This window comes from Brachycentrus maculatus, unplaced genomic scaffold (genome assembly GCF_059751285.1).
Source record: "Brachycentrus maculatus isolate JH-2025_06_01 unplaced genomic scaffold, ASM5975128v1 h1tg000313l, whole genome shotgun sequence".
Classification (NCBI taxonomy): Eukaryota; Metazoa; Arthropoda; class Insecta; order Trichoptera; family Brachycentridae; genus Brachycentrus; species Brachycentrus maculatus.
The window spans coordinates 261,442-280,857 of NW_028281063.1; the positions used below are offsets into that span (position 1 = coordinate 261,442).

Consider the following 19,416-nt stretch of genomic DNA (forward strand, 5'->3'; position numbering starts at 1 on the left):
GCCGTACTCTCTCATGTAGAGATACCTCAGAAACTTTTTTTTCTCTAAATCCGGGTAATATTTTACGTAGGTAACTGATTTTTTTTCTCGAAACGTCGTTTTTGCATTTAAAAAATAAGGTTGTCTTAGAAATATATTTATAGTACCCAGACTTCTATATTCATCTTCATCTATGTTAAGATGTCAAAAAATGTTAAAATAAATACAGTACTTAGTAGAGAAAATCTTGATTTGTGAACAAGTATTTGGACGCACTCAAAATGTTGTGAACATCGCTTTTAACGAGACTTCGAAAAAAATTAACTCGGAAAAAAATCTAATGTGGAGGTCCTCATTAAAAAGTTAAATTTCCAATATTGCACAAAAAATCCTTTGAATGCAAATCTGTTCTGTTTACAATATTCTATCGAAATTTTGATTAAAGTTGCGACAAAACGTGGTCAATCCTCTGTTAAACCAATATAAAATCATTAAATCGCACCAAAAAATAACAATTTTACGAGCTATTATAGAATTATTGATAACTTAATATCATTTATAATGGAAGTGTATCGTTTTGGTGAGGACCTTCACAAATAATGTAAATAGCAAAGCGAACATTTTCTTTCGTGCTTAAGAGAAACCAATTTAAAAATTCCTTCTCTGTCCAAGCAGCCTGACTATGGAATGAATTACCTCTCATTGTAAAAAATGCACCCTCTCTGATAACTTTTAAGAAACGTCTGAGATATTACTATCTATCATTAGATATGTCCGCCTCCGTAGTTTAATCGTCAGCACGCTCGGCTACCGTTCTGGAGGTCCCGGGTTCGATTCCCAAGGGGGGTAAAAATAAATATAAGTAATTTTTTCACTGCAATATTTATTCAATATTACCATGGACTGGTACCTGAATCGGAGGGCTGATCACCTTTCCTTCATGTGTAAAACGATCATGATAACACTGCGTTTATAAGACACAGTGCCCTATGCACCATTGGGGTGCGGATAAGGGTTTTATTATTATTATTATTAGTATCATTAGAATCCTAACTATCCATCAAACCTCATCCCTTAGATTTTCTCTCTACCTCCTTCTCAAAACTCCCTTTTTACTTTGCCTACTTACTATCATCAATTTGTAATTTTCATAAATATTTAATAAAATATAAAGTAGTTACTCAATCCTCAATTCGTAATTTATGTTTTTTTTATGTCCAAGCACTATCTACCCTCTGATTGCAAACAGCTATATATGGCATCAAACGTTTTTACTAAAACCACTAGTCTGTTTATTGGTTGGTTGGAAGTTATTACTTTTTAAGCAATAAGCCCTCCAATGTACACATTTTTTTCTTTACATGAAGTTTAAGTAAACAAATAAATAAAATTTATTTTATACGATATAAAAAATTAAAATCACACCAGACAAGCAAGCTATTAAAGGGTAACCCTGTAGTCCATAAAGGTATTAGTCGGTCGGTTAATTTGGAACAGAATTTGCAAAGTTCATGGCGGAAATTCCGACTTGTTCGACAGAGACGCGTTCGTCATGTTATACAAGTGTATAATTTGAATAGGCCCATTTTAACATCATTAAAAACCTTTTATATATCGTGGGTGTACTGGCAAAAAAGATTAACTCGAAAATATGCAATTTTGACTTAATTATGCAGTATTATAAAAATTTTCAACGTTCTATAAACTGGCAAAATACACTTAGTTGTTTAATGTGGTTTTACAAGTAAATGTAACTTTAAGTCTAATATTTTATTCAGGCTAAAAGCTTTTAATAACAGGGATTATTCAAACAGGGATTTTAGAGTTAACATTTTTTTCCAGTATATCCACGATATATTCATGTCATAAAGTCACAGATATAAATTTATTGTGTTTTTATTATTCACACAAATATTACTATTTCTGTGAGCCTAAGCGGCTAATTATTAGAAATACGTATCAACTTGTGGTAGAGTGGGTTCGAACCGAGAAACTCTGACTTAAGAGTCTGCGACACTAACCACGGGACCACAACCCGTTACATGTAATATCAAAGACACACAGGTTTTTATCATTATTTAAATTTCAATAATATATTATTTTCAATGGTCAGCACGCTCGGATACCGTACTGGAGGTCCTGTGTTCGATTCCCAGGGGGGTTCAAATAAATGTAAGGGATTTTTTCAATTTTTTTATAAAGTGTTTGAAAATGATAGTTTCATTCATTGGTTCGGCAGTCATTTTGTGGTAATATCTATCCATTTTCAATTTAAATTTTACTTTATTTTTGTACATCTCAACATAGATGAAGAAGAATTTGAAAATCTGGGTATAAGTATGTATCTATATAAATAAAAATGTATGCATATATGGATTATCTCCAATTAAGAGTAATGGAAGAGTTAAGAAAAGAGTTAAGAGTTAAGAAAAGTATATATAAGAAGTCTGGGCATTTACAAGGCTTACGACCGTCATGGGCGGGTTTAAGTAATCACTTTACACACGTGTAACTTTCACCAATTCTACCCATGATTGACAACCACACTTTTCAAATTTAAGGAACTTATATTGATTAAGCTCGAAACAGTCCTTGAATTCAATTGACTTCACTAGAGACATCTATGGTAGCATGAGGCAAGCTTTTTATTAAGCAGAAACTCTTTCATTCTTTCATCTATGTATGTTGAGATGTCAAAAAAGAATGTAAAAAATAACTCTTAATCAGAGATAATCCAGATTTGTCAACAAGTATTTGGACACACTCAAAATTTTGTGAATAAATTTTACTTGTTAATTACTACTATTTCTTTAAATCTATTGTGAAACGTGTTCCGATGCATTCCGCATCATTTTCAAACACTGTAAATGTGTTTGAAAATGATGCATCGAAACGGAATGCACCGAAACGCGTGTCACAACAAATTTTAAACTTTATTTTGGGTCGTTTTGTGGTTCCGTGGTTAGTGTCGCGGACTCTTGAGTCAGAGTCTACCAATATTTGATACCTATTTCCAATAATGAGCCGCCTAGGCTGACAGAAATATTATGAATTTTAAGTATTTTGGTAAGTAAGGAAAACACGAATATTTCTCTTTTAAATAAATTTGAAGTGAAATTTCAATTCAATTCAATTCAAACCCTTATCCGCACTCCAATGGTACATATGGCACTGCATTATATAAACACAGTGTTATCTTGATCGTTAACACACGAAGGAAAGGTGATCAGTCCTCCGCTTCAGGTACCAGTCCAGGATAATATTGAATAAATATTAGAGTGAAAAAATCACTTATATTTATTTGACCCCCCCTGGGAATCGAATCCGGGACCTCCAGTACGGTAGTCGAGCGTGCTGACCATTACACTACGTAGGCGGAAGTGAAATTTAAATTGATAATTTTAAATTTTCGTTTTTTAAGTCACTCTAATTAAAAACCTTCATTCCGTTTTTGAGATAAAACTAAGATGAATCGCTCGGCTTATGGCAAGGGATATTTGGATCTTCTGGAATGGTTTATCAGGAAATAGATCTCCATGTTGAAAAAATACCTTCGCGTCGGCAGATTTCAAATATCGCTCACTCCTTTCAACAACGTCATATATCAAAAAACTTGATTTTTCAGGAGATCGTTTTTAAAGTTTAAAAATATAACAAAATGTATTAAAAATAAAAATCAAGCCATTTATTGAACTTATTACTGTGCAACAGATCTTTTTAGGTAAAACCTAAATGTTTTTCTCCATTTGAAAAATATTAAGTTTATTTAAAAAAATAATTAAACAATACCTTTTCTTCAAAATGCAAAAACAATTCTGGGATATATTACATTTTCTGGGCATTCCGAAAACACGCACAACTGAAAATTGATGATTTTTGAAAACTTACATAAAACTTAACTCATGTATTTGGGTAACTTTGAACATATAAAATATATTAAAAAATAAATTCTGCATTTGGATTTGTTTATAATATTTACTATATTTAAAATAAATATTTAGTTTATTTAAAATAAAAAATTAAACAATACCTTATGCTGGGATATAGAACATTTTCTGGGCATTCCGAAAACATGCACAACTGAAAATGATTTTTGATATATGAAGTTGTTGAAATGAGTGAGCGATATGTAGCTCGTGTGGACTCATATATTGGACGCGTGCCACAATTTCATTAGAAGAATTAATATCATTTCTTGTTATGTTGTATCATTACACATGTTTGGATATAGGAGGGAATTCTTTGAATTGTAAAAAACGGAGCATTGTTTACGCGTCTACGCTTTTTGAGCTATGGCCAACGCTTCGTTGTCAGCCGATAACCCAAAACAAGGCTGCCACATCGCCAAACTAACTTTAAAAACTCCCGCCATATTCACAGGTCTGGTAAAATAATAATAATAAATCTTAATTCCAGCTTGACTAAGTGGTGGGTGCAATACGTAGTCAGCCATAAATGTTTTACAACATTTTTTTTATAAAATGAAATTCAAATTACAATAATAAACAAATTAAAATAAAGAAAAGAAACGGCGAAAGAAAAAAGAGAAAAAAAGTTTTTTTTGGAGAGATGTAGTATATGAAGATTAGCTCTTGAACTCTTGGTTTCCATTCGGAGTCATCCATTAAAAAAAATGAGGTTGCAAAGATTTTCGTAGTCAAAGATTAAAATTATTACTAATGGCTTCAAAGTCCCTTTCACTATCAGCGGGGCATGTAAGTTAATAAACAACCATCTAACTAGGCTCAGCGGCCGTCTGAGAGAATAAAACGCCACACCGCTGTACACGCCACTAAAGATACGAACAACATCATTGTATTTTTTTTGTTCTCTTAACCCTTATTCGCACCCAATGGTGTTATAGCGCACTGCATCGTATCGACGCAGTGTTACCTTGACCGTTAATTGTATGTAGGGAAGGTGATCGCCCTGCGCTTCTTGCGCCAGTCCAGGGTGATATTAAATAAATATGAGAGTGAAAAAACCCATATTTATTTTGAACCCCCCTGGGAATCGAACCTAGGACCTCCAGCACGGTAGCCAAAAGCGCTGACAACTACACTACGGATGTGGAATAGGTTATTTTGAATACGTATTCAATATTATTTTTCATGTCTTACCAGAGAAAGTGCTGAAAATATGACACTTTTTACAATGTTATTTTAATACTTTTTTGGCAAGATTTTCATATTATTTGCACATACCGCATAGGCGTCTAGAAATAATTAGTCTTCTTCTTCTTCTTTTTAATGGCTTTTCACCCATCTTGGGTGATATGGCCAGTATCGAGTTATTAATAATTAGGCTGTCGATGGTTTGGCCAACACTGCTCTATACTATACTATACATATAAATAAATAAATAAATAAATAAATATATATATATATATATATATATATATATATATATATATATATATATATATATATATATATATATATATATATATATATATATATATATATATATATATATACAATGTGTTGCTTTGTAATTAAAGTTTATTCTATACAATATTTATTGTTTATTCTATACATTATTTATCTTTACATTATTTTTCTATCTATCTATCTGATTCTGACAGTTGACAATATTATTTTTTTTCTATCTGATGTCTTTTGTTTTATTCAGTGCGACGCATGCGACATCTGGTGGTAGAACTGTTTTATGTAGGTACTATTTGTAAGTACTTAATAAAATGTATAGGTAGGTACCTAGGTATTTTATTACACACAAATATATATATATATATATGTATATATATATATATATATATATATATATATATATATATATATATATATATATATATATATATATATATATATATAAATATATGCAAGAAGGAAATCTGAAAAGATTAATTTTTCTTGTTTTAGTACTGATCCCATAGAACGAATTTCTTTATTCCGTCATATATATTATGCTCTATAAAGGCCAACTACTCGACCTTTATAAAGTTCATATTATTTCTGTGAGTGCCATTTTCGTCACATCGGTAAACTGTTTTAATATTTTGAGGGATTTTACAAAGGCGATAATTTCAATGATAATTTAATGAACTTCAATTATTTAATTGAAGTTTATTTTAAAATATCGCTTTGAAAAGTAAAAATAAAAAATGATTTTGTTATACCCAGATACTTTTTGATTGTAATCATTAAAACTCTCGTCCGCACCCGATGGTGCATAGGGCACTGGATCGTATAGAATCAGTATATATCAGAAAATAATAGGCTAAAAAATCACTAGTATTTATGCGGCTTATGCAGCACCTAGGAGCGATTCTGGAAAAACAAGTAACTAGTACAATTTAGAAATACATTTTAGTGAATTTAGAAACAAATGTATCTTCTCTAACTCGTTACACATTCAAAGTTCTCTTTAAATGTGTAACTAGTAAGTTATGCGAAATTATTAAGTTATTCTACATGTTTGCGTATAATGAATAATGAATGGTGTATTTCCTTTGTTGCAACATGTCTACGTTGTAAGAAATGTCATGACGTTTATTTCTGCATCAATTTTCTGCACATGCTGCCAAAGTCTAATAATAAACATCTCAACGAAATAAATCTCTTGTATGTACCGAGCGCCATATTTAAAATGTACCTTGTCATTCAGTAAAAATCCCTTTGTATATTATGAAAGTTAATGGTGATAAACTTGACAAAGTTAAAAGTATAAATAAAAAATGTATAATAAAATAAATATAAATGGAATATTTTCAATGTCTATTATTGCTTTATTTTTGTCGTTAAAATTTTGTATATTCGGGCGCGCTTCTATATTGTTGGCACCACTGCTTCACATTTTTCGTTGTAAACGCATAATGCAAATAGGAATGTACAAAGGGGAAAAAATGATCCTCAGTACCTTTTTATCTAAAACTAAACTAAAAACGACTAGTCGAAACGCAATTTCTTGATTTCTATCCACGCCTTGACGGTGTATAGAGCGCTTTGTCAGATCGAAACTGTGTTGACTCAAAAATGAATTAAATGGAAGTAACGTGTGATACTGACTAATACTGCGCTGTAGGATTTATAATTTAAGAGTAGAATATGTTCGATGGAATTGAGATAACGAAAGCAAAGCGAGCACAAAGTGAAGGACATTCCTGCTAACATAAATGGAAAAAGAAACCAACCATTTTATCTGGGGCACTCAAAGTTTCATACCTGTACTCATACTAGCTTGTATGACTTATACAGTGTCTACGAATCCGTTGGGGACTATAATTACATTTGGATAATCCAACCAAAATGAGTGTGTAAAATAAGTAGTGTGGTAAAAAAGCAAACACTTTTTTTGTACAATGCTCATGAATATATTATTCGAGCATGAAAATGTTGTATTTTCTCTTCATTGGGAATTGAAAAAGTTTAAAAATCTTCCAACGGAAAAGTTTTTTTTCAAACACATCAAATACCTCAGAATCTATGACGAAGACGAAGATTATCAAATATTTATGTCCATGTACATTTAAACACATATTTTCATCAGTACAAGATTATGTGATGGTACCTTTATAAATATTCAGTAATCTGTAATTCTGCACATGCTGCTTATTACGAATCGGATCACTCTCGCTTTTTTTTATTTATTATTTTGATCGCGTTCGTTGTGTTGGTAACGGGACAAATATTTTGCGCCGAGCTGTCATGTGCGGAGCGTTTCCGTTGTATTATTTCCATTGTTTTGGAAAACTTTGATCAATTGACAAAGGAGTGAATTTATCGGAACTTGGCTCAATCTCAGTGTAGATTAGCCGATCCGATCTTGATAAGCCGGCGAACGGTCGCGTGATAATTTATAACAATTTGTCAATCAGTTGCCATCTGAGCTCGAACTGTCAAACGTCACCCGCTCGCGATACGCAGTTTGTGTGGATGGTCGCGAAAGTATAACTAAAAAAAGTACCTACATCAGTATTATTGCATGTTTAAAACAAAATACGTAGCGCGTTACGTATTTCCAGATTTAATTAAGTGTCGTTGTGCGGTTTATTAAACTGAATTATAATGATTCAAGGTTAAGAAAGACTTACGAATCTATAACTCCAGTGTTTTTCATTCGATTATTGCTAAAATGGCAAACGTAACGGAGGATGGATTAAGTTATGTGTACAATGAAGTTGTCAAATTAGTTTTACCAGATTATTTAATAACTTGGTCGGAAAGTTTGGAGTATCATCCGTGGTTATTTGCGTTTTTGGGTTCAGCTCTCGTGGGTCTTAGTGGAATTTTTCCGCTTCTAGTCATTCCTATTGACGATAAAGCCGCAGTCACAAGCAATGGTGAGTCAAAATATTGTACTAATCTCCAAAAATTAAACTGTTATTAAGTATTTAAATATATATATGAAAAAAAAACTAATTTAAAAGTTGTAGGTTAGGATAATAATAACAAAGGAAAGTTGGCGCGTAGTTTTTATATAAAATATACGTTGTCATCACAAAAACATGGTATCTAAGTATGTATGTAGTCAGCGCAATTTAGTGCATATGATTATGAATGAAAATAATTTAATAAGCGGTTAAAAGTTTTATTTTTTTATTTTTATATAAAATCTTAAAATTCCCTCTCTTTCCTTAGAAAATGGCAACTTACTTTTTGTATGTGTAATATGGGTAGGTACTGTGTATACATAGTACATAATTTACGTGCAAAAGTTTTCTGTGGGTAGGTATTTAAAAAAATAAATAATAGGGACCTGTTTGAATATTGTTTTTTTTTATGTGTGGCATCACTTTTCGAACATTATAAAAAATAATTTCAAAACGCTCGTTCAAATTTTTTTTTTTGTTCCATCGTCTTTTTGGAGCTAGCGATATAATTTTTCAACCCATAGCTTTCGAGATTTTTATAAGAGAAATTTATGTTTTAAAAATCAATACATATACTTATACGGGTTATTGTACGAATAATAGTTAATATTAGAAAGTGGATACCGCGGCCACATCGTGTTTTAAAACGAAATATTTTCTCAATAATAAATCATTATACGTAAATTTCCATTATTCCACAGAAGAAAAAATATTTTGCCCAAAAGCATTAAAATTTTATGAACCCTTGTGTATAAAAGGTAAATTACGCTTAGCTGGAAACAAATTTGTGATGCAAATAAGCGAAACATGGAGTTGGCAAAAGAAAGATGAAAATAGACTGAATGCAGTCGAAATGCGATCTCTCAATATGGCAAAACTATGTATAGTAGATGTTCGAATGGTGAAATAAGGAAGGAATGCAAAACTGAGATGAGCATTATCGATAAAATTAAGAAAAGTGTGTTGAGATGGTTTTGACATGTAGAACGAATGAGTGAGGAAAGAACGGGTAAAAAATATGAGGCGAAGTAGTTGGAAAAAGGAGCAGAGGAAGACTGAGAAAAATTTGGCACGGTCAGGTATGTCAAGTACTCGAAAGCGGAGGTCGAGTTAGGAGTCGGAATAATCGGCAAGTATGTATGAGGAGATGCATGAACTTGGAAGAGGCGAAGAATGTTTGCAAAGACAGAGTGGTGTGACATTCTATTCTCCCTGCCTACCGGGGACGAGCCAGTTGGAGCAGCAATTAAGGCTGAGATCTCAAACGCACAAATTCAGAACGCGACCAGCCGCGCTAGAGGCTAGACGTTTTTCCGCGAACAATTTTAAAAATATATACGAGTATGTATTGAAATTTGATTTTTTAAAATAATGTATGTATATTGAAAAAATTTTATTTTTGAATGAATTATGCTCGCTATGGGAGGTTCCAATGTATAATTATAATCTAAATAAATCTCTTTTTTTTTTACATTTGACCGGATTTTTTGTTTGTTATATCCGTCGTTCGTTAGTTAGAAGTTCGTTAAATCGAGGTTTTACTATGCAGCGGAGATAACGTTTCGAAATGGTGGCAAGTCGGCGCTTAGGCGTCGATATGATATTCAGCTAATTGATCGAAATTCGGTCAGTACATATCTTCCATCTATAATCTAAATGATTATTATTGTTTTATTACTCTCAGTTCTGATTTCAATCGATAAAAAGACGATAAGTATAATCGATTTGCTTGTTCAAAAAGACATCTCTTTAGCTGATCAAAATCTATGCATTCAAAATTTATCTCATATTGTAATTTTAGACGGATGGCTTTAAGCAATGAATTTATGAATTTATGAATTTACCCAAGCTCGTAACACGTAGGAACAATGCTGACCTTATTTTCCTGCATATTTTTTAAAATAATTATGTAGATTGCCCAGAGTTTTTATCACCCATCAATTTTAGAGTCCCGGGAGCAAAGACCAGAAACAAAAACTTATTTAAAATCCCTAAAATGCACACCAAGTCTTACCAAAATTCATTTTTAAATATAGCCTGCGATATCGCTCACTCCTTTCAAGAACGTCATAAATCAAAAATCGACAATTTTCAGTTGTGCATGTTTTCAAAATGTCCAGAAAATGTACTATATCCCAGCAAAAGCGGCATATTTTTAACTTAATATTTACCCGCTACAGGGCAGAAAGTGTTGTTTTTGCATTTTGAAGAAAAGGTATTGTTTAATTATTTTTTTAAATATACTAAATATTTTTCAAATGGAGAAAAAACCATCAGGTTTTACCTAAAAAGATGTGTTGTACAGTAAAAAGTTCAACAAGTGACTGGATATTTATTTTTAACACATTGTATTATATTTTTAAACCTTAAAAACGTTCTCCTGAAAAATCAAGTTTTTTGATTTATGACGTTCTTGAAAGGAGTGAGCGATATGTGCAGTGTAATACTTAATGAAAGGGTGCACCATACATAGATATAAACAAATTGAGCCGCCAATAATTTAGCAATGTTACCAATATTAAAGTTTCTGTGACGTCATTCATTACCAACTTACGAAAATAACGTATTTACGAAGGCGAGTTTTAAAAAAAAATGAATGAAAATATTAATTATACTGGCTATTATAAACACAAAATGAGTCTAATACAATCCGTTATAGGTTGAGTATGTTAATTAGATATTCCTCCCTTCTGACAAAGATCCTTTAAACAGTTTTGGACCCATGAAGATTAAGTGTCTGCGCGAGTCTGGATTTGAAAAAACGATGAATGATAATTTATGAGGCGAATGTTAGTGGGAAAAGAAGCAGAGGAAGACCGAGAAAAACATGGCACGATCAGGTATGCCAAATACTTGAAAGTGGTCAGGTTAGGAGTCGTAACAATCGGCGGGTATGTATGAGGAGATGCATGAACGTGGAAGAGGCGAAGAATGTTTGCAAGGACAGAGTGGTGTGGCGCTCTATTCTCTCTGCCTACCCCTGCGGCGAAGCGGCGTGATTGTTAGTTAGTTAGTTAGTTAGTTAGTTAGTTAGTTATGAATGATAATGAGAGCGTTATATTCAAAGAGTTTCATTCGGATATGTTTTATATCGATTACGAAAAATCACAATAATCGGTCAATTTTAGATTTCCAACTATGTAGTGTCCCGCCTTAACCCTTTGAGTACAGAATATAAAATATTTTAGTAATACATTTTAATTTCTAGAAATTATTTACAAATAAGTGTATACAGCAACTGAAAATTCACTAAAAATTGTGCACACAGATTGGTACAATATATATCCCTCAGCAAAATTAAAAATACACATTGTGTGCCTGGTGGTTAGCAACAAAGACCATGATTTTATAAAGTATAAATAAAAGCATTTATTCTTGAAAATATGACGTAATATATAACACTACTTATTTTTAGTATTATTATGACTATAACTCACCTGTCATTTTGTTTCTTTCGTTCAATAATCTCACAAAATTTATAAAATAAGATACAGATAACCTATAAAAATCCCGACATGTGCACATCGCCACAATTAATAGTCTGAAATAAGCTCCAAGACAATGATACCAACATGAAATCTATACAAGCACTATTTCTGTTACATAGCCAACACATATTGCACTACGGTTTTAACTAGAAACCTGTAGGCACTTACACAATTTATTTTAAATTTGTGGTTAGCAGCTGTAACCAGTTGTCCTGAAAGGGTTAAGGAATTTTTCATACCGCGAGTTCCGCGTCCAACCGCGATGGTTGCTATGCTGAAATTTTTGTTTGTTACTAGGAAACGATTCAAACTGATCTGATTTGTGAATTTCGGCACTGTAGAATTGCGTCATCTTTATCTGAAATTGAAAGTACGCTTAATAGTCCGTAAAAATGTATAGGGTGTTTTTTTAGAGGTATATAAATTCTAATTTCCCGAAATAAATTGATGGTGCCACCCGCCGTGTGGCATGTTGCACCATCTTGTTGAAACCACAGCTCTGTAAAATCAATGCCGTTCAACTGAGGTACGAAGAAGTCAGTAATAATGGGTCTGTAGCGCTCTCCATTGACCGTAACATTATGGTCGATATCTTCTTTAAAAAAATTATGGGCTTATGAACTTTTAATTTGTACGCCTCTAAAAAACACCCTATCTTGAAAAAAAACATGCTTATGAATAGATTTACAAACAGATTTTTAATCTCTTTTCTTCTGGCAGGTCTGTAGCCGTATACACTACGTACTGCATATACTGCAGCTGTCTAGTTCACAAATGTCAAATATGATTGACGTACGACGCCATTTAAAATAAATATAACATCCTATGATAGGGTCATTAATTTCGTGTCACCCTGTATATATGTGACTTATGTGTGTAATATGTTTAAATAAATAAATATTACGATTGATATGCACTAAGTCAGTGTTCCCCAAACTTTTTCTATTCAAGGTACATCTGCTAAATCAAGAAATTTTAGAGGTGCACTAAAGAAAAAAAGTTTGTTTAACCTCAGATAACTAAACTATATTTGTAGATACACAGTATCTAAACATTCGTCAGGCGGACTAAGCAAATAAAAACGTGAAAATTATCAAAAGTATTTATTTAAAATAGTAACTGGTTACATGACACTTAACAATAATAATAAAAACCCTTATCCGCACCCCGATGGTGCATAGGGCACTGCGTCAGTATTATCTCGATCGTTTACACATGAAGGAAAGGTGATCAGCCCTCCGCTTCAGGTACCAGTCCAGGGTAATATTGAATAAATATGACAGTGAAAAAATCACTTATATTTATTAAACCCTATAAAGGATTGTATTAGACTCGTTTTGTGTGTATAACAGCCGATTTAATCAATATTTTCATTCATCATTTTCTTTTGGAAAATTCGCCTGCGTAAATACGTTATTTTCGTAAGTTGGTAATGAATGACGTCACAGAAACGATGGACTTATTTTAATATTGGTAACGTTGCTAAATTATTGGCGGCTCAATTTGTTGATGTCCATGTATGGTCCCCACCCCCCCTCCCCTCATATTTGTATAACACAAATGGTAGTGTAGTGGTAAACAAACAATCTACACTACTACTATTAAAGCTCTACAAACCATAGGCTATAAACCATATGACGTCATAAAACGTTCAATGACGGAAATTTGATGACGTATGCGAATGCACGTTTTTCGTTTTATTAAAATATCCAAAGTTTAAACCTTAATATCTCCCTTAGTTCTCTACAGATTTCAATGAGAATGTTATCGATAGTCTTGTGATTTTTCATATTAATTTATGCCAACCATATTACATATTACTAGCCAATAAATAAACCAACATCGTTTATCGTTAAGTGACTTTTTCCGCGGCACACCAACTAATCACCACGGTACACCAGTGCAGTGCGCCGCGGCACACACTTTGCGGAACACTGGACTTAGTTGTATTTAAGACTAATGTATAACAGCCAATATGCCTCCTTATCTTTCTAGAGTGTGGACTGTATGCATTTTAAATGCAACGATGACAAATTGTGCTTATCTGCAAAAACCTACTTATAAATATTTAATAACGTCTATTCACAGTTCGAGGGTTCAATGAAATGGTAAAATCGCATTGTCAGCAGACCTTGGCTAAGAATTTACTACTACTACTACTACTACCATCACACCGTTTCTCCGCAGGGGTAGGCAGAGAGGATGGAACGCCACACTCTTCTGTCCTGACATACACTCCTCGCCTCCTTCACATCCATACATCTAGTCATACATGCCCTCCGATTATGCAGACTTTTGACACCGCCAGATTTTAGGTTCTGATTGATCTGATCGTGCCAAGTCTTTTTCGGTCGTCCACGTTCTGTTTTCCCTCTCACATTCGCCACATATATTTTCTTAGTCATTCTCTCGCTATCCATTCGCTCCACATGTCCATACCACCGCAAAGAATTCTTCCTAATCTTTTCAATTATTCCTCGTTCAGCCTTACATTCCTTTCTTATATCGTCGTTTTTAATTTTGTCATTGTAATAATATGCTGAAACATTATACAGTATGTTATTTTTTGACGATATTTTGCAAATTTAAAAAAAAAATATTTCAATGGCCGCAAGCTCGTCTTCAGAATCTGAATACACAATTTTATAATTTATTTATATTTTGTATATATTTTGAATTTTTGATTGAATTTCTAGTCTTTTTGTGTTTTTAAATGAATTAATAAAGTTCCACTTTTGTTTTCTTATGTAAATATTATTCATTTTTTGACATTTAAGGACATAATGAAAAATACGGTAACCTATCCTTGATGTTTATATGATTTCCAATAGGAAATACCAATTGACTTTGCGTTATTTCAATTTACTACTACTACAGCTACCATCACGCCGTTTCCTCGCAGGGGTAGGCAGAGAGGATGGAACGCCACACTTTTCTGTCCTGACATACACTCCTCGTCTCCTTCACATCCAAACATCTAGTCATACATTTGCGTTGCAATATTTTGGAACGTATCCACGACGCAAAGTGAGGTCTTTGTGAATATAAAACCAAACTAGTGCATTTTCTTTCCATGGTTTTTTATACTCAATAATAAGTATATAAAACCAAGTTGTTGCTAATGCTAATGATAATTCATTCAATAGTTTTATGCTTTTATAAGTATATAAAACCAAGTTGGTGCATTTTCTTTTGATGGTTTTTATACTTGATAATAAGTAAAACCAAGTTGGTGCATTTTCTTTTGATGGTTTTTATACTTTCTAATAAGTATATAAACCAAGTGGGTGTATTTTCTTTCAATGGTTTTTATACTTGATTAGAAGTATTTATTTAGAAAATCCTTATTTAGAAAATCCTTCCTTTCCCAGAAAATTAATATAAGGGTACATACCTACATCCCCCATTAGCTACTGTTGTCTCCCATAAATTATTGCTGCACGTGTTAAAACTGTCACTTAGAATTGTATAGCTACATAAGGACCGTAGTCCATTTGATCTTCACATTCGTTTGATAATGCCCTAACAAGGCGAAACAATTGTCACAGTATAATTTTTTATGTGTTTTTGTTAATGAAATACAACTTAGTAGACTCAAAAATCTGTGTTTGATTTAAAATTAATACATAAAATGATTATAAGTATATAAAACCAAGTTGGTGCATTTTCTTTTGATGATTTTTATACTTTATAATAAGTATATAAAACCAAGTGGGTGTATTTTCTTTCAATGGTTTTTATACTTGATTATAAGTATATAAAACCAAGTTGGTACATTTTTTTTCAATGATTTTTATACTCAACATACTCAATCGATATTTATCATGTCCATTTGTCATAAGAATCACTCTTGTTATTGTTGATAGATTGATTACATTTCTTGTTTTTCTCAATACTCTGGATAGTTCTACTGCAACGAGTAGATGAATAAATAAATACGTTCTGTATCAACAACTGGTTTTTGCACACGTTCGTAAAATAAAGAATGATATCATAATTTATTTACATAAATAGAATTAATTGTAGCATCTAATCACTGTTTGCCACAAAGGATTGCAAACTGTTATTCCAGCATTTCATTTGGTATGAGTCACTAGTATCAGATCAAAGAGTCAGAGATGTGCGAAGTATTGACAAAAATGGTGTTTGAAAGCTCTCTCAACCGCGGGAATCGAACCCGGGACCTCCAGCGCTGAAGCTAAACACGCTAACCATTACACTAAGGAGGTGGAGTCCACTTGATTGTATAGGTGTTTTATTTAGAGGTAAACGAATTCAAATTTCCTGCAATAAATTGATGGTGGCACCGTGTGGCATGTTGCGCCATCTTGTTGAAACCACAGCTCTGTCACATTAATGCCATTCAATTGAGGTGCGAATAAGTCAGTAATTATGGTTCTGTAGCGCTATCCATTGACCGTAACATTCTAATGCATAATTCCTTGTTTTTCAAATATTCATTCTTGTTTAGATACTTTTCAAACCAATAATAAAACATTATTTTTTCATAAAGTGTACAACTTGTATGATTTATGTACAAATTGACTACGGCCGTTAATAAAGAAAAAAAAAAGTAAATAAATATCTTCAAACGGTAACCCCATCTATAGTCGTAAACAAATCAATAATACCTCAATTAATTGCATATTAAATCAGAAATTCCGAATGAATACAAAAAAAATTGCATAAATTATATTGTTCGTTCCATTATGTAAAATTTATATTTCCTGTTTCAGCAGTATGAATGTTTGTTTACCACTTTTTGCTGATGTTTTTTATAATATATTTTTCTTACATAACATTTTTTGCATAACCTTGTTTTTTTGAAAGTTCAATGTCATTATTAGTAAACAAACATTGTTATGTTTCGATTTCTACAATATAAAATAAAAACCAACTAATTATCATGCTGCTTCACTGTAGTGGTAGGCAGAGAGAATATAATCTTTCTAGCAAACAATCTTCGCTTTTTCAATTCAATTAAATTTAATTTATTCAGTAATAATTGACATATCGCTCACTCCTTTCAAGAACGTCATAAATCAAAATACTTGATTTCTCAGGAGAACGTTTTAAAAGTTTAAGAATATAATACAATGTATAAAAAATAAATATCAAGCCACTTATTGAACTTTTTACTGTACAGCAGATCTTTTAAGGTAAAACCTGAAGGTTTTTTCTCCATTTGAAAAATATTTAGTATATTTAAAAAATAAGTAAACAATACCTTTTCTTCAAAACGCAAAAACAACACTTCCTGCCCTGTAGCGGGTAAATATTAAGATAAAAATATGCCTCTTTTACTGGGATATAGTACATTTTCTGGGCATTCTAAAAACATGCACAACTGAAAATTGACAGTTTTTGATTTATGACGTTCTTGAAAGGAGTGAGCGATATACATTACAAACTAAAATTTCAAGCATATATCGGTAGTGGAAAGGCAAAGGGGTATATCTGTCTCAGACCAAATTTTACAGGAGAGCAAAAAAAACTTGAAACCGTGAAAACGTGAAATTAAATAACTCATTTGTTTTATGTATTTTTATATAAACATATCTTAAGAAAACTAAATAAGTATTGCAACTACAGCTTTACTCTTTTGACAGATTATGGAACACACTATTATAGATATTTTGTGGAACAAACTTGAAAGAAAATGAAAAATTTAACAGATATATATTAACTTTGCCTTTACACTACCGATATATAACTCAAAAATTATAAAGTAAGCAAGAAAAGTCTTGTTAAAGATGTAGAAGAATCCCGCTTCGGAATACCCCCTCAGACACATGGAACAGATCAATTTCCGGCGTGATATTGTTCAGCATAGCGGTAGCTCTTCCTACAGGCATAATCATCGGCAGGTTAGTCCTGTATATAGGAATGGGAAACAATCTATGTCGACGCAGTCCTTAGGTAACTATCGGGAACATACAGATTGATGCTCCGGATAATTTCAGGATTATCGATCATACTGCGTAACAATCGATAAAAATGGCTAATTAAATACAAATTTTATCACGCTGCTTCACTGCAGGGGTAGGCAGAGAGAATATAACGCCACACTGATCTGTCTTTGCAAACAATCTTTGCCTCTTTCGCATTCACGTATCTTCTCATACATACCCGCCGATTATTCCGGCTCTGACCACTTTCGAGTATTTGACATACATTTCGATCATGCCAAGTTTCCTCGGTCTTCCTCTGCTTCTATTACCAACCCCATTCGCCTCATAAATTTGTTTTACCTTTTTTTCCTCACTCATTCAATTCACATGTGCAAACTATCTCAACACACCTTTCTTAACACATTTAGGACAGGTGTTTTTTAACATCTGCAGACCGCTGGCGATGGGATTTGATAATTGTATACATATAGTTTACACCTTAACATAGATTGGTACATAATATTCATATATAAACCTATCAGCGGAAGCTAAACTGGCAGTGCACAACGGAGTCCTGGTTCCAACTCTAATGTATGGAAGTGAAACATGGAGTTGGCAAAAGAAGGATGAAAGTAGACTGAATGCAGTCAAAATGCGAACACTCAGAAGAATGTGCGATAAAACGATGTATGATAGATTTGCGAATAGTGAAAGAAGGAAGGAATGCAAAGCTGAGATAAGCATTATCGATAAAATTAAGAAAGGTGTGTTGAGATGGTTTGGACATGTAGAACGAATGAGTGAGGAAAGAACGGTAAAACAAATTTATGAGGCGAATGTTAGTGGGAAAAGAAGCAGAGGAAGACCGAGAAAAACATGGCACGATCAGGTATGTCAAATACTTGAAAGTGGTCAGGTTAGGAGTCGTAACAATCGGCGGGTATGTATGAGGAGATGCATGAACGTGGAAGAGGCGAAGAATGTTTGCAAGGACAGAGTGGTGTGGCGCTCTATTCTCTCTGCCTACCCCTGCGGGGAAACGGCGTGATGGTTAGTTAGTTAGTTAGTTAGTTAAAAAAAACATTACATAATTCCTTATTTTCTGACTTTGAAATGAGGCCGGCGCAGAAGGTAAAAATACCCTTCCCGTCCTTAAGCATCAATTGACCTAACGGGTAGAAATACCTTTCTTGTCCACAGTGTGTTAAACTAACCAATATCCACCGACTTTATTAAAAAAAATTGACACATTTTTCATTGTCATTGTTCGACTTCTCCGAAAGTTTGTGTATGTAAATTCGCTGCATAGTTATGTGTGCATTTGAAAAAAAAACAATTTATTGTCTGCTCCTCTGAGAATTCCATAATTGTGTTTTTAGAGGAAAAAAAGAAGCATATTTTTCTCAAAAAATGAACAATGAGATCCTAACCGGATTGTTTTACATACTGGGATACACCTGAAAATGTTATTTTAAATTTTTATGCAGCTTATAATTTAATCCGCCTCAGTAGTGTAATTGTCAGCATGCTCAGCTACCGTTCTGGAGGTCAGGGGTTCAATTAAAATAAATATAAGTGATTTTTTCACTCTAATATTTTTTCAGTATTACCCTGGACTGTTACCTGAAGCGGAGGGCTAATCACCTTTCCTTCATGTGTTAACGATCAAGATAACACTGCGTTTATATGATACAGTGCCCTATGCACCATTGGGGTGCGGATGAAAGGG

General features: G+C 32.9%; 1 protein-coding gene across 1 annotated transcript in view; it reads left to right on the forward strand.

Moving 5' to 3' along the window:
* The first annotated feature begins 7,577 nt into the window (after positions 1 to 7,577).
* Zip99C (Zinc transporter Zip99C) overlaps positions 7,578 to 19,416 on the forward strand; it is a 29,349-nt gene continuing 17,510 nt past the window's right edge. Inside the window, exon 1 of the mRNA XM_088268148.1 lies at positions 7,578 to 8,278. Within this exon, the coding sequence (XP_088124274.1) occupies positions 8,071 to 8,278 (208 nt within the window). The 5' untranslated portion in view covers positions 7,578 to 8,070. The remainder of the gene's footprint in view (positions 8,279 to 19,416) is intronic.